Source organism: Stomoxys calcitrans, chromosome 4 (genome assembly GCF_963082655.1).
Source record: "Stomoxys calcitrans chromosome 4, idStoCalc2.1, whole genome shotgun sequence".
Classification (NCBI taxonomy): Eukaryota; Metazoa; Arthropoda; class Insecta; order Diptera; family Muscidae; genus Stomoxys; species Stomoxys calcitrans.
The window spans coordinates 70,429,675-70,449,436 of record NC_081555.1 but is presented as its reverse complement, the minus strand read 5'-3'; the positions used below and the strand labels follow the sequence as shown (position 1 = coordinate 70,449,436).

Sequence of the window (19,762 nt, the reverse complement as noted above, 5' to 3'; positions counted from 1 at the left end):
GCAAAAGTTTCAGTACGTTTCAATGGAAAAGTGAACCGTCCTTTCGGGATCGATAAAGTAGTGAAACAGAGGTACATCTTATCGCCGACGCTATATTTAATTTTACTACAATAGATTCAGTCTTAGAAGCAACGAACGCTAAGACTATTACATTCGCTGGGGTATTAACGACTTCCTTGGGTACATCGACTACGTGGATGGTATATGCTTCTTTTCGCATTGCTTTGGGCACATACAATTTTGGAACGCTTGAACGAAAACGCGGCCAAAGTAGGACTGAAAATAAACATAGCTAAAACCAAGCAGATGCGGATAGAAACAAAACATCTGACACCGCTCGGACGGAGGATCGGAATCAGACATCCGCGAACGTATCAACAAGATAAGAAGCGCCATTCCTCAACTCAACAATGTTTAAAGATGCAGTGACATTTCACATAATACAAAAGTCAAAATTAATAGTAGTGTGAAATCGGTTTTATTATAGCGCTGTACAAATAGGAGCTTGACTCGAAGGACTACCTCGTTAAAAATATATTTTGCAGGTGGGGCGACCCCTAATACTAGGGTCCAATGCTGTGTATCAAAATCTTATTCTACTTTTACATACCTCGCTTGATATCCATAATGCTCTAATCGGTAAAAATGCATTTGCCGGCTATTTTTGGGCGTGGGGCGACCCCTGGTATCAGTTGATACCCATATTGCCCTAATTGTTAAAAAATTGTGTTTGGTATAAATAATTCGGCAAATGCATGTATAGACACGAGCATTGCCAGCATTGACAATTAGGGATGTGCTTGCAATCTTTCTTGGTCTTTGTATTCGATAAAACTCGTTTTTTGAACACCGTGCGTTCATGCGCCGCTGACTGGTTGAACATCGCAACTGCCAATACTGACAGTGTGTGTTTTTGATGCATTTGTATTAAGTAAAAGAGCGCATAGTGTATTACCGGAGTACTAAAGAAGCCCTCAAGTTGCAGTTCTCTAATGTCCAAAGTGGCATGGGACGGATTAATATCCGCATCATCTTTTCAACCTAACCTAACCTAAGCACAAAAGAAACGGGACTTTTTATGTGATAAAACCCGACGCTTGGATTTAAGTTTTAGAGCGAAAGTATACAAATGGTTTCATTCTTATAAGAAAGCAAAACAAAAAAATATTATTGGTTTGGACGCAGCTCCTCAGCGAAAATGTCTACCTTCGCCAATGGCCCTTAAATAAACAGATCCTCGGTTTTTACTTCATGATTCACTTGAGGCCCCTAATGTCATCCCATTTGGCTAAAATTTGGTACAAGGATTTCTGTTATGGTTTTTAATATCTGTGTCAACAATGATTCGAATTGGTATATAAACTGATGTAGCCCCCATATATATTAATCCCAGGATTTGACTCTTTCAGCCCCTAAAAACTTCATTTTTCATCCGATTCGGCTGAAAAATCGTACATTACGTACACTTATGTCCTCCAACACTTACGCCAAATTCTTACCAGATAGGTTCATTAAAATCGATCTAAAAGTCTTAGCTTTTGCCCCATTTGGCAAAAAATTGGTGCGGCCTCCAATATAACTCAATAAATATCCGAATTGATTGTTATACCCTCCATCATAGCATGGAGGTATACTAATTTTGTAATTTTGTTTAAAACACTTCGAAAAATGCGTCCGTCCCTCCGTCCGTCCTTCTTTCTGCCAAAAGCATGCTAACTTTCGAAAGAGTAAAGCTAGGCGCTTGAAATTTTGCACAAAATACTTGTCATTAGTGTTGGTCGGTTGGGTTTGTAAATGGGCCAAATAGGTCCATGTTTTGGTATAGCTGCCATATAAACCGATCTTGAATCTGGATTTATTGTAGGTCGGTTGGGATTGTAAATGGGCCAAATCGGTCCATGTTTTGATATAGCTGCCATATAAACAGATCTTGGGTCATGACTTCTTAAACCTCTAGAGGGCGCAATTCTTATCCGATATGACAAAAATTTTGTAAGTGATATTTTGGTATCACTGCAAACAACTGTGCTAAGTATGGTATAAATCGATTGAAAACCTGATATGGCTGCCATATAAACCGATCTGGGGTCTTGATTTCTTCACCTTTTAGAGAGCGCAATTCTTATCCGATTTGGCTGCAATTTGGACATGGTGTTTTGGTATCACCTCCAACAACTGTGCTAAGTTTGATACAAATCGGTTCATAACCTGGTATAGCTGCCGTATAAACCGTTTTTGGATCTTGACTTCTTGAGCCGCTGGAGGGCGCAATTATCATCCGATTTGGCTGAAATTTTGGACGAAGTGTTTTGTTTTGACCAACAAATGTGCTTAGTATGGCGCAAATCGGTACATAACCTGATACAACTCCCATATAAACAGATCTCCCAATTTGGCTCATGAACCTCTACAAGGCGCAATACTTATAGTAATGGGCTGAAATATTATACAATGACTTCTACAATGTTCAGCATTCAATTAATTTATGGTCCGAATTAGATTATATTGGGTTGCCCTAAAAGTAATTGCGGATTTTTTAAAAGAAAGTAAATGCATTTTTAATAGAATTTAGAATGAACTCAATCAAATATACTTTTTTTACACTTTTTTTCTAAAGCAAGCTAAAAGTAACAGCTGATAACTGACAGAAGAAAGAATGCAATTACAGAGTCACAAGCTGTGAAAAAATTTGTCAACGCCGACTATATGAAAAATCCGCAATTACTTTTTGGGCAACCTAATAATTTAAGATAGCTCCATTAGCATGAAAGTTCTTATTCATTATTCATACTTTGTCTAAAAAGAGATACCGCGCAAAGAACTTGACAAATGCGATCCATGGTGGGTAGGGTAGGTATATAAGATTCGGCCCGGCCGAACTTAGCGCGCTCTTACTTGTTTTAAATATTTTGAATTTTTAAAAATTTTGGATTTTTGTTTATTTCCTATGCCCCTAAGCCCCTAAAACAAAAAAAAAAAAACAAGTAAAAGCATGCTAAGTTCGGCCGGGCCGAATCTTATATACCCTCCACCATGGATAGCATTTGTCGAGTTCCTTTCCCGGTATCTCTTCTTAGGCAAAATAAAGGATATAAGAAAAGATTTGCTCTGCTATTAGAGCGATATCATGACATGGTCCGGTTTGGACCACAATTAAATTATATGATGGAGACCTGTGTAAAATGTCAGCCAATTCGAATAAGAATTGCGCTCTTTGGGGGCTCAAGAAGTAAAATAGAGAGATCGACTTATATGGGAGCTGTATCGGGTTAAAGACCGATTTAGACCATAATAAACACGTATGTTGACGGTCATGAGAGGATCCGTCGTACAAAATTTCAGGCAAATCGGATAATAATTGCGACCTCTAGAACCTCAAGAAGACAAGATCCCAGATCGGTTCATATGGCAGCTATATCAAGTTATGAACCGATTTGAACCTTATTTGACACAGTTGTTGAAAGTAAGAATAAAATACGTCATGCAAAATTTCAGCCAAATTGGATAGGAATTGCGCCCTCTAGAAGCTCAAGAAGTCAAGTCCCCAGATCTGTTTATATGACAGCTATATCAGTTTATGAACCGATTTGAACCATACTTGGCGCAGTTGTTGGATATCATAACAAAACACGTCGTGCAAAACTTTATTCCAATCGGATAAGAATTGCGCCCTCTAGAAGCTCAAGAAGTCAAGTCCCCAGATCTGTTTATATGACAGCTATATCAGTTTATGGACCGATTTGAACCATACTTGGCACAGTTGTTCGATATGATAACAAAACACGTCGTGCAAAATTTCATTCCAATCGGATAAGAATTGCGCACTCTTGAGGCTCAAGAAATCAAGACCCAAGATTGGTTTATATGGCAGCTATATCAGGTTATCAACCGATTTGAACCATACTTGGCACAGTTGTTGGATATCATAACGAAACACGTCGTGCAAAATTTCATTCAAATCGGATAAGAATTGCTCACTCTAGAGGCTCAAGAAGTCAAGTCGAATATTTCGAATAGTTACAAACAGAATGACGAAATTAGTATACCCCCAATCCTATGGTGGAGGGTATAAAAAGGCTTTAAGTTCAGCCTGGCCGAACTTTGGATACCCACCATCTCGGGTATATATGTAAACCACCTTTGCTCAAAATCCGGTGAAAAATTCATACCTTATGCCCCATAGCAGCTGTATCGAAATATGATCCGATGTTGACCAAATACTATTGCAATAAGATCAAGTCATTGTACAATTGTGTACAACAAAATATTGGCCTTTTTAGTAGCTATATCTAAAAATAAACCGATCTGAGATAGATGTCGAAAAACCCAACAAAATCGAATTATAAATGCGCCTTTTATGGTGTCAAGACTTTAAATCGAGATATTGGTCTGGGCCGATTTGGGTCAAGTTGCAAAAAATGTCGAAGAGCCTAACACAACTCACTGACCCAAATTTCGGCTAAATCTTACAATAAATGCGTCTTTTATGGCCCCAAAATATTAAATCGAGAGATCGGTGGTGGGTGTAATAATTCTTTTATAAATATTTGATGGCAAAGAAATCTGGATTTAATGATTTTGGCATAAAATCACAAAAAGACATTAAAACGGATACCAGAAATTTCAATCCTTAGAATTTTGAGAATTTTTATCGTTTGATTTTTGGGATATAAAAAATTGCCGACTTTCGACAAGCCAATTTTCCCCCTAAACATGATGGAAAAAATTGTTGTAACTGCTTTCAGTCGTCAACTTTACGCCAGTCCAAATTTCATTACTATACCTCTTTCCTAATTCGAGATAGAATTGTTCTAAGGCAGCTTTAAAGACCGAATCGTAAAGTAACTTTTAACTTTTCCAAAGAATAATTAATAATATCTAATTACAAACTATTTGAATTACATCAGCAATGAAATGAACAATTTTAAGGACTCGGAAACACAATTTTAAAACTCCGAAATGATCACCCAGATTAATTTCAAAATAATTATTTAAAAAAAAACCATCTCTTTTTTTTTCTTGGAATTCCATAACTCACAACACAGTATTTAAGGCAATCGAAACAGGGCTCATAATGATTAAGGAACGCATATTTTATAAGAAATTTGTTAGTTCTGTTGGCTTTAACCGTAGATATGGGTATAGTGAAATATTATTTGAAACATTCTAAAATTTACTTTTTGAAATTTTGATTTTCTTCCAAGAAAAACTTTTTGCAATGAAAATAATAACGAGAATAATGATTTCCTTATTTGTTATGTACGAAATGAAATTCGACGAGTCAAATTGCATGTTTACAATTAGATGGGTATTTAGTACGTGTTTCACAGTGAAATACCCATGTTTTTCACGGTTAATTTTTTGAAAAACTGCAAAACATCACTGATATTATAACAATTTTATAAAATTTTTATCATAAATAATGGGAATGCCCTAATGAATGAAATCAGAAAGTCTTTTGCTTCAAAATCTATTATCTACAAGAAGTACTTGTAAAAATATTAATTTTCACAGTGAGACAGGAATTGAATACCCAACTTAAGTGAGGAAATGTGTTTAGCTAATATTGGTCAGCAGACATTTATCTGGTGGGCAAAGAATGAAATAGTTTACGATTGCTATAACGTAAAAGTATCTTCGTGTTTCTGATTTTTATACCCTCCACCATAGGATGGGGGTATACTAATTTCGACATTCTGTTTGTAACACCTCGAAGTATGCGTCTAATACCCTATAAAGTATATATATTGTTGATCGTCATGACATTTTAAGTCGGACTAGCCATGTCCATCCTTCCGTCCGTCTGTCGAAAACACGCTGCCTTTTGAAGGAGCAAAGATAGGCGCTTGAAACTTTGCACAAACACTTTTTATTTGTATTGGTCGGTTGGAATTGAAATGGGCCAAATCGGTCAATGTTTTGATATAGCTGCCATATAAACTTCATCTCTTGATTTTGCTTCTAAAGCCCCTACAAGGCGCAATTCTTATCCGAATGAACTGAAATATTACACAATGACTTCTTTAATGTACAGCATTCAATTCATTTATGATCCGAATCGGACTATCACTTGATATGACTCCAATAGCATAACAGTTGTTATTCATTATTCTTTGTTTGCCTAAAAAGGGATACCGCGCAAAGAACTCGACAAATGCGATCCATGTTGGAGGGTATATAAGATTCGGCCCGGCCGAACTTATCACGCTCTTACTTGTTAGTTCTGCCACCTTTTCTTATTATATCTCCAATAAATTAGGAAGACTTTATAAAGACATGATGGAAATTATAAGCATACTAGCCGAACCGGGCCCGCTCCGCTACGCCTTTCTTAACTCTCTAATATCTTTTTAGGGTAAGGACATTTCGCCCTGAATGCGGATATCGAATTCGTGCCATTGTAGCCTATGGCGCTGATCGCTTTCGAATCCGGGCGAGAACATCGAACAAAGCGGTGTTTATCCCTTTTTAATGTTGGAGACATTTGCGAGGTGCAAATGACCATGCATGGTAATTTAAAATAATTTCCGCAAAGAGGTGTCGCACGGCGGGACACCGTTCGGACTCGGCTATAAAAAAAGGTCTCTTATCATTGAGTTTAAACTTGAATCGGAAGAAACTCATTGATGTGTGAGAATTTGTTCCTTCTCGGTTCCTAGTGGTTATGTTCTTCCTTAGGGTAATGTTCTTAGGGGAGGGATGGCACCTCAGATATTTCGACTCCAATATGGATATTAAATTCGTGCTGCACTTCCAAATCCCTTTAATTGGAGCCCCATATTGCCATGACCGGTTAATATGAACCGTTAGGAGGGTGTTTTGAAGCTGGGGCGGCCAGCGTTTAGGGCGTACCCCTTGGCTTCAAAATTGGATATAAAATTCGTTTTCTAATCTCAAATACCATTCATTTGAGTCCCAATGACAATATAATGGGTCAAATAATCCATTTGACGTATTTTTAAGAAGAAAAGCGCCACCTAGACTTGATCGCAAATTTTAATGTCATATTCGTAATCATGGGTGGCTAATATGCCCATTTGGGGGTATTTGGGGATGGGCCATATGACGACCTAATGTTTTATGCCATATTTGTCATCTACTACCTACTACTTTTCATTTGAGTCCTATATTGACATTGACATCGAATATATCTATTTAGAGGAGTTTTGGGGTTGGGGAGGGCCCGCTGGGTACTTGGGCTCAAATTTTAGTACCATAGTCGTTTTCTGGTCACCAATACCTCCAATACCATTTGATACCCTTATTGTGTCCATTGGACCATTTTTGGATATGGGTGTCGTTTTTGGGTTAAGGAGGAGAGTCCGCCTCCACCCGATATCTAAAAATTATATTGCCTATGTTTCTTTCTAGACAATCTATGAAAATGTTAAGAAAATCTGCTCAGCCAAGTACCACATAGTCATAATGGGTCTAATGGTGTTTTTGAGGGGTGGCGTGATCCTCTATACTTCGATCTGATTTTGTATGCCAGATTCGAAATCTACTCCCGAATACCTTTCATTTGAGCCCTATATTGAAATAAACGTCCAATATGTCTATTTGGGGGAGTTTTGGGTTTGGGGCGGCCCGCTGGATCCTTGGACCCTAAATTTGATACGATATTAATATTCTAGTCTCCATTTGATACATATATTGTCCTGATCGGTCAACTTTTGATTTTGGGTGGTGTTTTTGGCATAAAGGGGAGGGTCCGTGACCCCTTACGACATCGAAAAATTATATAGCCTATGTTTCCTTCTAGACCAACCTACACAATATGCTAAAATTTCGACAAAATTGGTTCTGCCGTTTTTCAGTCTATACGGAACAAGCAAACCGAGTCCCATATATCCGTGATTGGCAAATGTGCCCATTTTAGGTGTTTTTGTGGGGGTGGGGTGACGCCCTATACTTCGATATGAATTTGTATGCCAGATTCGTTATCTACTCCTGCATACTTTTCATTTGATACCCATATTGTCTTTATCGGTCCACTTTTTATTTTGGGTGGTGTTTTTGGGGTAACGTTGGAGGGTCCGCCCCCTTGCGTTATCAATAAATTATAAAGCCTATTCCTACTTTGGGGCCATATTCGTAATCTACACCCGAATACCTTTCATTTGAGTCCCATATTGTCATGATCGTCAAATAAACCTATTTTAAGGTGTTTTGGAGCTGGGGCCGCCTCCCAAGTTCTTGGACCCAACTTTTATTATAAAATTCGTATTCTTCTTTTGAATACCTTTCATTTGAATCTCATATTGTTCCGATCGGTAGTACTTTTGTGTTAAAGGGGAGGGTCCGCCCCCCTTCCCTTATCAAAAAATTATATTGCCTATGTTTCCTTCCTGGAGGCCACCGTAGCGCAGAGGTTAGCATGTCCGCCTATGACGCTGAACGCCTGGGTTCGAATCCTGGCGAGACCATTAGAAAAAATTTTCAGCGGTGGTTTTCCCCTACTAATGCTGGCAACATTTGACAGGTACTATGCCATGTAAAACTTCTCTCCAAAGAGGTGTCACACTGCGGCACGCCGTTCGGACTCGGCTATAAAAAGGAGGTCCCTTATCATTGAGCTTAAACTTGAATCGGACTGCACTCATTGATATGTGAGAAGTTTGCCCCTGTTTCCTAGTGAAATGTTCATGGGCAAAATTTGCAATTTGCATGCTTCCTTCCAGGCCAACCTACACAACCTGTGAAAATTTCAAGGTAATCGGTTCAGCTGATTTTGAGTCTATACGGAACAAACAAACACAAATTGAATTTTATATATAAGATACGGCAATAGTTTAATGCAATTTTTACCGGATATCTTTTATATCAAAAACGGATTTTCGATCGATATTAATTAAGTTCGAAGAACAACTTAGTGACATCATTTAAGCAGAATCTAGACAGTTTTTCGTAAAAATTGGTTTACATTTTTTTTTTTTAAATATTCAACATTTATAATTGCTTTATGTTTTCAGTTTGTTTGTGTAAAATGTTATGGAAATAAAAGTTATTTAAACCAATATACATACACAAATAATAACTTGTTGAAATCATTAAACTGAGAGTAAACTGTGAAGCTGATTCGCCGAAGTTCTCATTAGGTTAGGTTGAAAAGAGGGTGCAGATATTAATCCGGCCGATGTCGCTACGGACATGCGCATTTGTCGTCCACTCCCTTAACTCGGACAGCGTCGACCCGAAAGGCTTCGGATTAACCAAGTTTATTGATGCAGTCCTCTGGCCATCACCGCCAAATCGTCTGCCCTTTCATTTCCTCTTACTCCGTTATGGCCCGGCACCCAAACGATGCGGATTTTGCCATTCTCGGAGAAGGCGTTAATCTCCTTCTTACACTGCAAGACTGTTCGTGACCTTACCGTCCTGGTTGTAATTGTCCTTATGGCAATTTTAATGTCAGTAAAGATGTTCGCACTCGACGTCCTCGCGATAGCACCATACCACTTCACGCATGGCATGATCGCCCGGATCTCCGCCTGCAGGACCGTATTATGGTCAGGCAGTCTAAAACAGATCTCAGACCCTGGATTCTCAATATAGACCCCCAGGCGCACTCTGTCCTCTAGCTTTGATTCATCTGTTTGGTTTTGGTTTCTCGTAAAAAGAGGTAAACAATTTTTTTTTTTGAAATATTTAACATTTATTGTAGCTTTATGTTTTCAGTTTGTTTGCCTAAAATGTTATGGAATTAAAAGTTATTTAAAATCAATATAATAGTCTGTTGAAATCTTTAGACTAGTTTGAGAGAAAAATAAGCGCAAATTAAAATCTTTCATCAAAATTGTGAAGCTGTTTCGCCGAAAGTTTCACTATAAAACTAAGATATACGTAAAGACAACCACACTTTGAAGGGTTTGACAGATTTGGATCGGCCTGTAAATAGTGTGTTGGCAATCAGTACAAAATTCAGCTGTGACTGAATTTTGTACCCAATAGCTAGCACAATTTTCAACAAGTAAAAGCGTGCTAAGTTCGGCCGGGCCGAATCTTATATACCCTCCACCATGGATCGCATTTGTCGAGTTCTTTTCCCGGCATCTCTTCTTAGGCAAAAAAGGATATAAGAAAAGATTTGCTCTGCTATTAGAGCGATATCAAGATATGGTCCGGTTCGGATCACAATTAAATTATATGTTGGAGACCTGTGTAAAATGTTAGCCAATTCGAATAAAAATTGCACCCTTTGGGGGCTCAAGAAGTTAAGTAGAGAAATCGATTTATATGGGATCTGTATCGGGTTAAAGACCGATTTAGACCATAATAAAACACGTATGTTGATGGTCATGAGATGATCCGTCGTACTTCTAGAGGCTCAAGAAGTCAAGAGACCAGATCGGTTTATATGGCAGCTATATCAGGTTATGAACCGATTTGAACCTTATTTGACACAGTTGTTAAAAGTAAAAATAAAATACGTCATGCAAAATTTCAGCCAAATCGGATAGGAATTGTGCCCTCTAGAAGCTCAAGAAGTCAAGTCCCCAGATTTGTTTATATGGTAGCTACATCAGGTTATGGACCGATTTGAACCATACTTGGCACAGTTGTTGGATATCATAACAAAACACGTCGTGCAAAATTTCATCCCAATCGGATAAGAATTGCGCCCTCTAGAGGCTCAAGAAGTCAAGACCCAAGATCGGTTTATATGGCAGCTATATCGAAACATGGACCGATTTGGCCCATTTACAATCCTAACCGACCTACACTAATAAGAAGTATTTGTGCAAAATTTCAAACGGCTAGCTTTACTCCTTCGGAAGTTAGCGTGCTTTCGACAGACAGACGGACGGACATGGCTAGATCGACATAAAATGTCGCATCGATCAAGAATATATATACTTTATGGGGTCTCAGACGAATATTTCGAGTAGTTACAATCAGAATGACGAAATTAGTATACCTATGGTGGAGGGTATAAAAAAATTGAGGTATCTTTACCAATTTCACAGTAAAGAAAAATGTTTGGAAATTTTCGATTTTGAAATTTGGGTTGAGCCCCCCCCAAATAAAATCCTGTCTACGTCCCTGCTTCATATATATATGAAAAAGTCATATGAATAATTTGGCAATGCGATCCACGATGGATGGTATATAAGATTCGGCCCGGCCGAACTTAGCACGCTTTAACTTGTTTTCTGTTGAAGGAGTAACATAAATGTTTATTTCGTTTTGGCAATGAAATGTTTTATAATCGCGTTTTCTGATTTTTTAATTGCCATATAGCTTCTTCTTTTTCATTTTATTCATTTATAATTCTTCTTTTTCTTCTTGAAGTTTCTCAAAAGCCTTTAGAAAATGTCTCAGTTTGCAATCGAAGACATCTGAGAACTCGGGAAAATGCGTCATGAAGGGATTCACATCGAAAGCGGCCGCAGCATCGCAGAGTATTTGAGCACTGTTAAGGAAAAATATTATTTGGGCTCCTCTAGCGAAGTACGCGTCTCTTTGATCTTCGGGTAATTGCGATCGGAATGCTCCATAGGCTGAATGAAAGCCTGAAATCTCCACCAGTTTTTGTAAGTCTTCGGCCTCTACTGCGCAAGTCTCCATGAGATCCTTGATTATGAGAATGGCGAAGCGATTACCCAAAGTGCTGTATGTAAAGACATCGCCATAGCCCCAATGATAGAAAGGTTGGCGCATCAGGGTGAGAGGGGCCATCATGACATTGGGTGTGTTCAGATAATATGGCAGAAAGGTGGAACCAGTTACATAAGAATCGGCGTAGAATAACTCGTCGATGTTGTGGCTTAAATAATTGCCATAGCCGGAATGGCTGACATTAAAATAAAAATGAGAGATGTTCAAAAGATTGCCGTAGAAGTCGTGAGGACTCAAGGAGAGAGCTGCATAAAATGAATTCAACACTTCAATGGTGTTAATACGCGGCAAATTTCCCACCTTCAATTTAATCTTGTCCAACTTGTTTAGAACCTTCGGTGTTACTATGCCGCTTCTATCTGCTTTCATTTTATGCCTTATGTAGGCCACAATGTTGTTGAATATTTCGTAAATTCTAGGAATTTCTTGTTCGAGTTCCGGATGTTCCTGTTCATAGATCCAATTCATGGCTAGCGATTGGAATCCCCGAGTGGCAGCCACACAATTGGTTTTGCTGGAAGTTTTGGGAGTTTGGCCCAATTGCCATAGGAATCTCAACTCCAAATATCGGCAAAGAAATCCGGATTCCTGGCTCTGAAGCAAAGCATCCAATTCTTTCATGTAGGCCACATTTTGAATTTGAACTTTCATGTTAGGATTCAGTGGAGAGCGATTCAAGACAATGCTCAGGTATTGCTGCAGCCAAGGCAGGGGAAGGTCCTTCACTGCCACCTGTTTGAGACCAACATGATCCTTTACCAGCTCCAACTGCCGCAGTTGCACCTCAAACTTCACAATTCTGTCAGACAATTGCCTTGCAGGCTCAACTTCATTAAGCGTTTTCCCTAAACTCTCCGTGATGTATTTCAAATCTTCGTAGGTCATGGGAGTAAATCCTCCGCCTTGAGTGGGTTTGTCCAAATCGATAACCGATTTGAATGTATCCCCATAGCTGTCATAGACATCTTCCTCGATCCATATGCCGTTTAGACCATATCGTCGCAGCACAGCCAAGGTGCGAACCCAATCGAAGGGGGTTTGGCCTAGAAGAGCCCATTTCATGTTGGCATTCCCCTGCATTATTCTGATAACGTTCTTCAAGTTGTTGTCTTTATTCAAACCAGCACTCAGGCAGGACTTATAAAAGGCATGGGCTTTTTGAGCAAACTCCGGTTTGTTTCTTATGATCATGGCATCGAGATATTGAACGTATTCCAAATTGATTTCATAATTTACTTTGTCTATTGCCGTTGTATAGGGACTTTCGGGATTATCGCACACGGCATGTACCTGTGACCATTTGCCACAGGCATACTGATAAAAATTCGCACAGGGATTGGCTTCGACGTCAATGTAACTTTTCATTTGCCTTAGAAGTTTACGATTGAAGAAGTGACTTGAACTGGGATTGAGGGTGGCACAGGCCCAGTTGTTATTGTGTCCCACGATGAATATTAAGATTATCGAAAGCCATTGGGAGTAATTCATTGTGGGTTTTAGTGTTTTTCACCACCTAATTGGCACAGAGTATTCAACAAACTGATAGCCGAGTATTTTGTTGCTGATAAATTTAGTGTTTGCCAGCCATGATATGATTCAAAGCTAGGCTTGCTTATGTTTATTTAGAAAACCCATCGAATAGACGGTATACAGACCTTTTCATTCTGTTTGTAACGACTCTTATAATGTTCAATGTTTATGCCTTCAACCGTTTTGGATTTATTTGGCTCAAGGAATATAATAAGATTAACTGGAAGTATTTCTGCGAACAGGTCAATAGCGTTAATGATGCCGCTAAGATGAAAAAGTTTCTCTCAAAAGCCCATGTCTAAACTGAAACGTTCGTTGACTATATGGGAGTGAGAAATTTCATTTTCCCCAGGACACAACGGTACTCACGGAGACGCCGGAATTTTGTAACAATGAGGATGATCGAAAGCTTATTATTACGGAATTTATGGTCAAGGAAGCCTTGAAAAGCTTCGAACCATATAATTCACCCAGACCTGATGGAATATTTCCGGCGTTAATGCGGAAGTAGGTGGACTCTTTGGCACCCCATCTGTCCACTATTTTCATATAGGGCCTAGCACTTGCATTTACTCCGAAAGGGTGGTATTTATACCCAAGCCCGTCAAGGCAAGTTATGCGACATCAAAGACCTACAGACATATAAGCCTTACTTTCTCTCTACTCAAAACCGTGGAACGTAATGTGGGTACCATGATAAAACAGCATGCCTATGTCAAGGGAAGGTCGGAGTAGACTGCCCTGTACGAGGTTGTGCATAAAATAGAAAAATCTGTCGATGCCAAGACGTACACCCCGGTGTTATGCATTGACATCGAGGAGGCTTTTAACAATGTGCGGACCGGCACACTGATCCAATCCTTAGACCAGTATCGGATGGACCTGGTCCTTAGAGACTGGATAAACCATATGCTAAGGAACAGATGGATAAATTGTGTGTCCCAAGACATAAATATAAGGGAGAAAGTGGCACAAGGTACGCCGCAGGTGTGCCTTTTCTCGCCATTCCTATGGGTGACTACCATAAGTACCCTATAACTAATGCTGACCGCTATGCAGACGATGTTATAATACATCTAAGAGGCAAGGATCCTGCCCTTCAGCTACGCAGAAGGGCCGAAAGGGTCTGTGTAGATGGCATACGACTGGGCTGGACACAGAGGTCTGAATGTTTACCCAGACAAGACTGAAATCTGCCTACTTAGGAGTTATCTTGAACAGGGAATTTCATTGGAAGTGTCACATTCAGGAGCTTATTGAGAAGGCTCACAGATGTTGGGCACATTGGTACGTCGAGCGTGAATATCTTTACGGACAGTAAACTGGCCATCAGGGCAATAACAACCAAGACGGTAAGGTCACGAACAGTCTTGGAGTGTAAGAAGGAGATTAAAGCCTCCTCCGAGGATGGCACAATCCGCATCGTATAGGTGTCGGGTGATAGATGAGTAAGGAGGAATGAAAGAGCAAACGATTTGGCGGTGATGGCCAGGGGACTGCCGTCAATAAACTTGGTTAACCCGAAGCCTATGTTTGCAAAATCCATTCAAACAAATTATCCCATGACATCCATGGGGAAGGGTATATGGGATTCGGCCCGGCCGTATCTCTTTGGATTGTGCTTAAAAAGCTCTACAAATTAGCTAAGGTCGAAGTCAACTATTTTAAAACTCTTTGCCAGCGAGTCTACCTAAACAAAGTTGTAAATGTGTTGTATATATGGAAGCTATGTTTAAATCTGGTCAGATTTTTATTTTACATGCTTATTGAGATGTCGAAATTTTGCACAAAGCTTTCCTCGACGATTACCACAATCCACAATATCTGAGTTTGTTCGAAATCGGTTCAGATTTAGATATAGTTCCCATATATATGTTCGTCAGATTTTGGGTAATTTGCAATAATGTTGGAATTTGTCAACCGTAGTTAGTACAAATTGAACATCCTCGTATTCGCTTCAAATTAGATACGGATTGTTTAATAACCCATCTGAAAAGATCCGCCGAGGTCCAGCAAAATTGGACATAGATCCCATATTGTACTTATAGGGTAGGTGTAGAGTGTTATACAGTCGGCACCGCCAGACTTTTACCTTTCCTTACTGGTTTTTAATTCGAAAATAGGTAATGCATATTGAAAAGGGTCGGACTCCACCGTAGCGCAATGTCCGCCTATGACGCTGAACGCCTAGGTTCGAAACCTGGCAGGAACATCAGAAAATTTTTTCCAGAATATGAATATGAAAAAGAATTTTACGCCCTTTCGAATGGCGCATAATATTTCATTGCAGCTTTTGTGAGGTACTATGTCATTTGATTTGATTGCATCGGCAATAAAATGGAGGCCCCACAACATTGAGCTTAAACTTGAATCGGACAGCACTCATTAATATGTGAGAAGATTGCTCCAATTCCTTAATGATTTGTAATGGACAAATTTGCAATTTGCATAGGATGGGAAAGTGTAGTATACGTACATGGAGAGCCATTTCTAAACACAAAAAGTAAAAGTTTGGAATGCCTTTGCGACAAACAAATGTGTTTTGTATGGAGAAGTGCTTGTTTTTATTGTAACCATGCAATATTTCCTACTACTGTTGAACGTTAGTCGTTAATTTGCTGCATTTTGATTTTAAAGTAACTTCAATCGTCACAATACACTTTTTTTAGCATAAAGGAAAAGTCGTTTCAGATTTTAAAATAGCTCTCATATATATTGGGTTGCCTAAAAAGTAATTGCGGATTTTTTAAAAGAAAGTAAATGCATTTTTAATAAAACTTAGAATGAACTTTAATCAAACATATAATTGCCATTTTGTTCGATAACCTTTTGCCATCTTCCTGGCAAATTTAGTATTCCACGCTCATAGAACTTCTGGCCTTTATCTGCAAAAAACTGAACCAAGTGTGATTTTATAGCCTCATCATTGCCGAAAGTTTTACCATTTAAGGAGTTCTGCAAAGATCGAAATAAATGGTGGTCTGATGGTGCAAGGTCAGGACTATATGGTGGATGCATCAAAAGTTCCCAGCCAAGCTCACTCAGTTTTTGGCGAGTGACCAAAGATGTGTGCGGTCTAGCGTTGTCCTGGTGGAATATGACACCTTTACGATTGACCAATTCTGGTCGCTTCTCCTTGATGGCTGTATTCAATTTGTCCAATTGTTGACAGTAAACATCCGAATTAATCGTTTGGTTCCTTGGAAGCAGCTCAAAATATACCACACCCTTTCAATCCCACCAAACAGACAGCATAACCTTCTTTTGGTGGATATCAGCCTTTGAAGTGGTTTGAGGTGGTTCACCATGCTTGGACCATGATCGTTTTCGACTAACGTTGTTGTAAACAATCCATTTTTCATCTCCAGTTATGATTCGATTTAAAAACGGATCGAATTCGTTGCGTTTAAGGTGCATATCACAAGCGTTGATTCGGTTTGTTAAATGAATTTCTTTCAATACATGTGGTACTCATATTAAAATTGACGCCAAACAAACAAATGTAAACAAAATTTCGCGCACTTTTTTTCTAAAGCAAGCTAAAAGTAACAGCTGATAACTGACAGAAGAAAGAATGCAATTACAGAGTCACAAGCCGTTGAAAAAATTTGTCAACGCCGACTATATTACTACTATATTACCGACAATTACTTTTTGGGCAACCCAATACATATCGCACGATTTGCACATTTAGGGACACTGTGACCACCATTTTCAAAGGAGTTGCACGAAATTTGCTATGGAATGTGCGGTTAATAGCACTCTGAAAGATTTTGTAAAAATCGGTTCAGATTTGGATATAACTCCTAAGTAGAATAATCGGAAACTCGATTTTGATTTTAGATCCTCGGTTTCTTGGCCACACTTTTCTTTGAATTCGTCGTCTTGTGTTTTGATTGATCCACGCAAATTGACCCAGCCTAATGTCCAAACGTTGGTAATAGCATGCCATATTTCGAATGACTATAAAGCTAGGAGCTCAAAATTCTACACACCTATTTCGTGGGTAGGTTAAAGCTATAAATGGATGAATTGGGTCTATGATTTGATATAGCAATTAAATTTTTCAAGCATCTGGATGGCGCAATTTCTAACCATTTTAGCTAAAATTTTGCATATGATGGTCTGTTCAGAGTTTTAGTATCATCTGTAATGTGTTGGGTCTGAATCGGACCGCTCCCATATTAACCCATCTGACTTTTTGTACACCAACAAAGTAAAAGTGCATTCTTTCTGAATACCTTCCATTGTGTTTATTCTCAAGAGAAGTATATTTTCCTAGACACTTATGCCATGCGACCCATGGTCGGCCTTTACTTGATTCGAGTTTGCCTTAATACATAACTGTATATACATTTCGATTCGATGTCTGACAGATCTTTTTTGGCTAATTTTAAATTAGTGATAAGGTCTAGAACTATATATTTTCTTTAAAAATAGCCTAAAATCAAATTAGCTCTAGTCAAACTCAGTTGATAAGTGTCTTCGAATCGAACAAGTTGTGTAATCTATGAAATTCCCAAAAGCGATCTCAAGCACAGATGACACATTCAGTGGGTCAAATAATCACATTTTTCGCTGCCCTTGTCGCAGTTTCAAGTGACAGTCGCTTCTTCAATTTGAAGCGTATGAAACACATGACGAGCTACATCGATGTGAATGCCAATCCCTGTGAGGATTTGTACCAATATGCCTGTGGCAAATGGTCTGAGAAGCATGACATCCAGAGTGAGGACAACGATTACACATCGGTGGACGGCATGGTAAACTTTAAGATTAACAAGGAGCTGTCCGAGTTCATGAGCGTTATGAGTTCGCGAAATAAATCAGAATTTGTCCTAAAGTCCCACAACTTTTTTAAATCGTGCGTTGATATTAAGGAATATAATCTGAAAATTTTCATGGAAAAGATGACAGAATATGAGAATATGACTTGGGCTCTTCGAACGCCCGCGGCCGAAGCGGCGAATCACAAGTTTGACTGGGTGCAGACATTGGCCTTGCTTCGCAGATATGGCCTTAATGGTGTTTTCATCGAGGAGCAAATGTTTGAACGATACGATGACTCGTGGAGGACTATCATCGATTTGAATAAGCCCTTTGAGAATGGGGGGTTTACCAGTCTTACGGAGGATGACTTCAATGCCATAAACAGCGATTTGGAATTGCCGGAGGAACAAAGGCCCTTTGGAGACATGTTGGATGGGTTTAAGGCCTTCGAGAAACTTCTTAAAGCTTTGGACGAAGTCAAGGACGATGACGGAGACAATTACATTACAGTAAAGGAGCTGCCATTGCCTTGGCTTTATAAATATCTGGGAATTGTGTTGAATGAAAATCTTTTGGATTTGAACATGGACATTGAGATCGAGAATATTCCCTATATGAAGGCGTTGGATGCACTGCTCAATGAGTATGACGACTACTTCCTTTGCTCCTATTTGGAGCTGCGTTTTCTTTGGCATTTATATCAAACTCCCCAGGTGTTGTACGCTGTGGATTGTATGGCGGCGACGCGGGGTCTATTGTCATTGCCGATGAATTGGATTTTTGAGAAACAACATCCGGAGCTGCGACAAGAGTTTCCCAAGATTGCGGAACTCTTCTACAATATCCTTGATTCGGTTCAAACGACATTGAGTACGGATAAGAGTGGCATAGTGACCCCCAAGGCGTTGTCCATATTGAAGGGGATACAATTGAAGGTGGGAAATTTACCTAGAATGGACACCGAGAGCGTCCTAAATAACTTCTATGCGGACTTAACTTTGGACTCTAAGGATTTCTATGGGAATCTCTTGCAACTGCACAAATTCAATTTTAATGTCAGTCATTCTGGTTACGGCAATTACCTCACCGGCGACATCAACCAACTGTTCTTTGTGGACAGCTACAATGAAGGTGCCAGCTATTTGCCCTACTATTTGAAGGCCCCAAATGTTGTGGTGGCTCCCACGACAGTCATGAGGCAGCCCTTCTATCACTGGGGCTACGACAATGTCTACAAATACAGCTCGCTGGGTGTTCGTTTTGCCTATCTCATCATTGAGGCTGTTTCAAGCGATTTCAACTTTGACGACCTCATGTACAGCGATTTGGTGAAAATTGGCGAAATTGCCTCTATACATGCTGCCTATGGGGCGTATTATGCGACGCTACCAGATGCTCTAAAGGATGATGAAGCATTCATTAAGGGGACTCGCCTGATATTTTTCCTTAACTATGCCCAACAACACTGCCACGCCAGTGACGCAACCACACTGAACTCCTATGTCTCACATTTTCCCTCTTTTGCGGAAGCTTTTGACTGTCAGCTAAGAAATTTCATCGAAACTTTGATCAAAAAGCCAAGCAGTAAGATATAATGGATCATATCGAATAATAGACCATATCGTATATGGCCATTATAGACTGTGTGCATATAGGGTTATAATAAAATAATGTTTAATCAGCTCCAAAAACGCGTTTCTTTTACTTTTATATTAGATTGATCTGCCCCTGTTTCTTAGGGGAATGTTCGGGGGAAAATTTGCATTTGATCTGGCAAACAAGTTTCACAAACTAAGGTCCAGATTGTTTACAGTAAGTTTGGTTCCATGACGGCTTGCTGAAA

The 19,762-nt window shown here is 39.3% G+C and overlaps 2 protein-coding genes across 2 annotated transcripts; one reads left to right on the top strand and one right to left on the bottom strand.

The window, feature by feature from the left end:
* Positions 1 to 11,265: 11,265 nt before the first annotated feature.
* Positions 11,266 to 13,107, bottom strand: LOC106090026 (neprilysin-1-like). Its single transcript, XM_013256061.2, has one exon. It carries the CDS (start codon positions 13,105 to 13,107, stop codon positions 11,266 to 11,268), a length of 1,842 nt encoding a protein of 613 aa, XP_013111515.2.
* A 4,583-nt stretch (positions 13,108 to 17,690) lies between these two features.
* On the top strand, positions 17,691 to 19,514 carry LOC106090025 (neprilysin-21-like). Its single transcript, XM_013256060.2, has one exon. The coding sequence runs from the start codon at positions 17,691 to 17,693 to the stop codon at positions 19,512 to 19,514; it is 1,824 nt and encodes a 607-aa protein (XP_013111514.2).
* Positions 19,515 to 19,762: the final 248 nt, after the last annotated feature.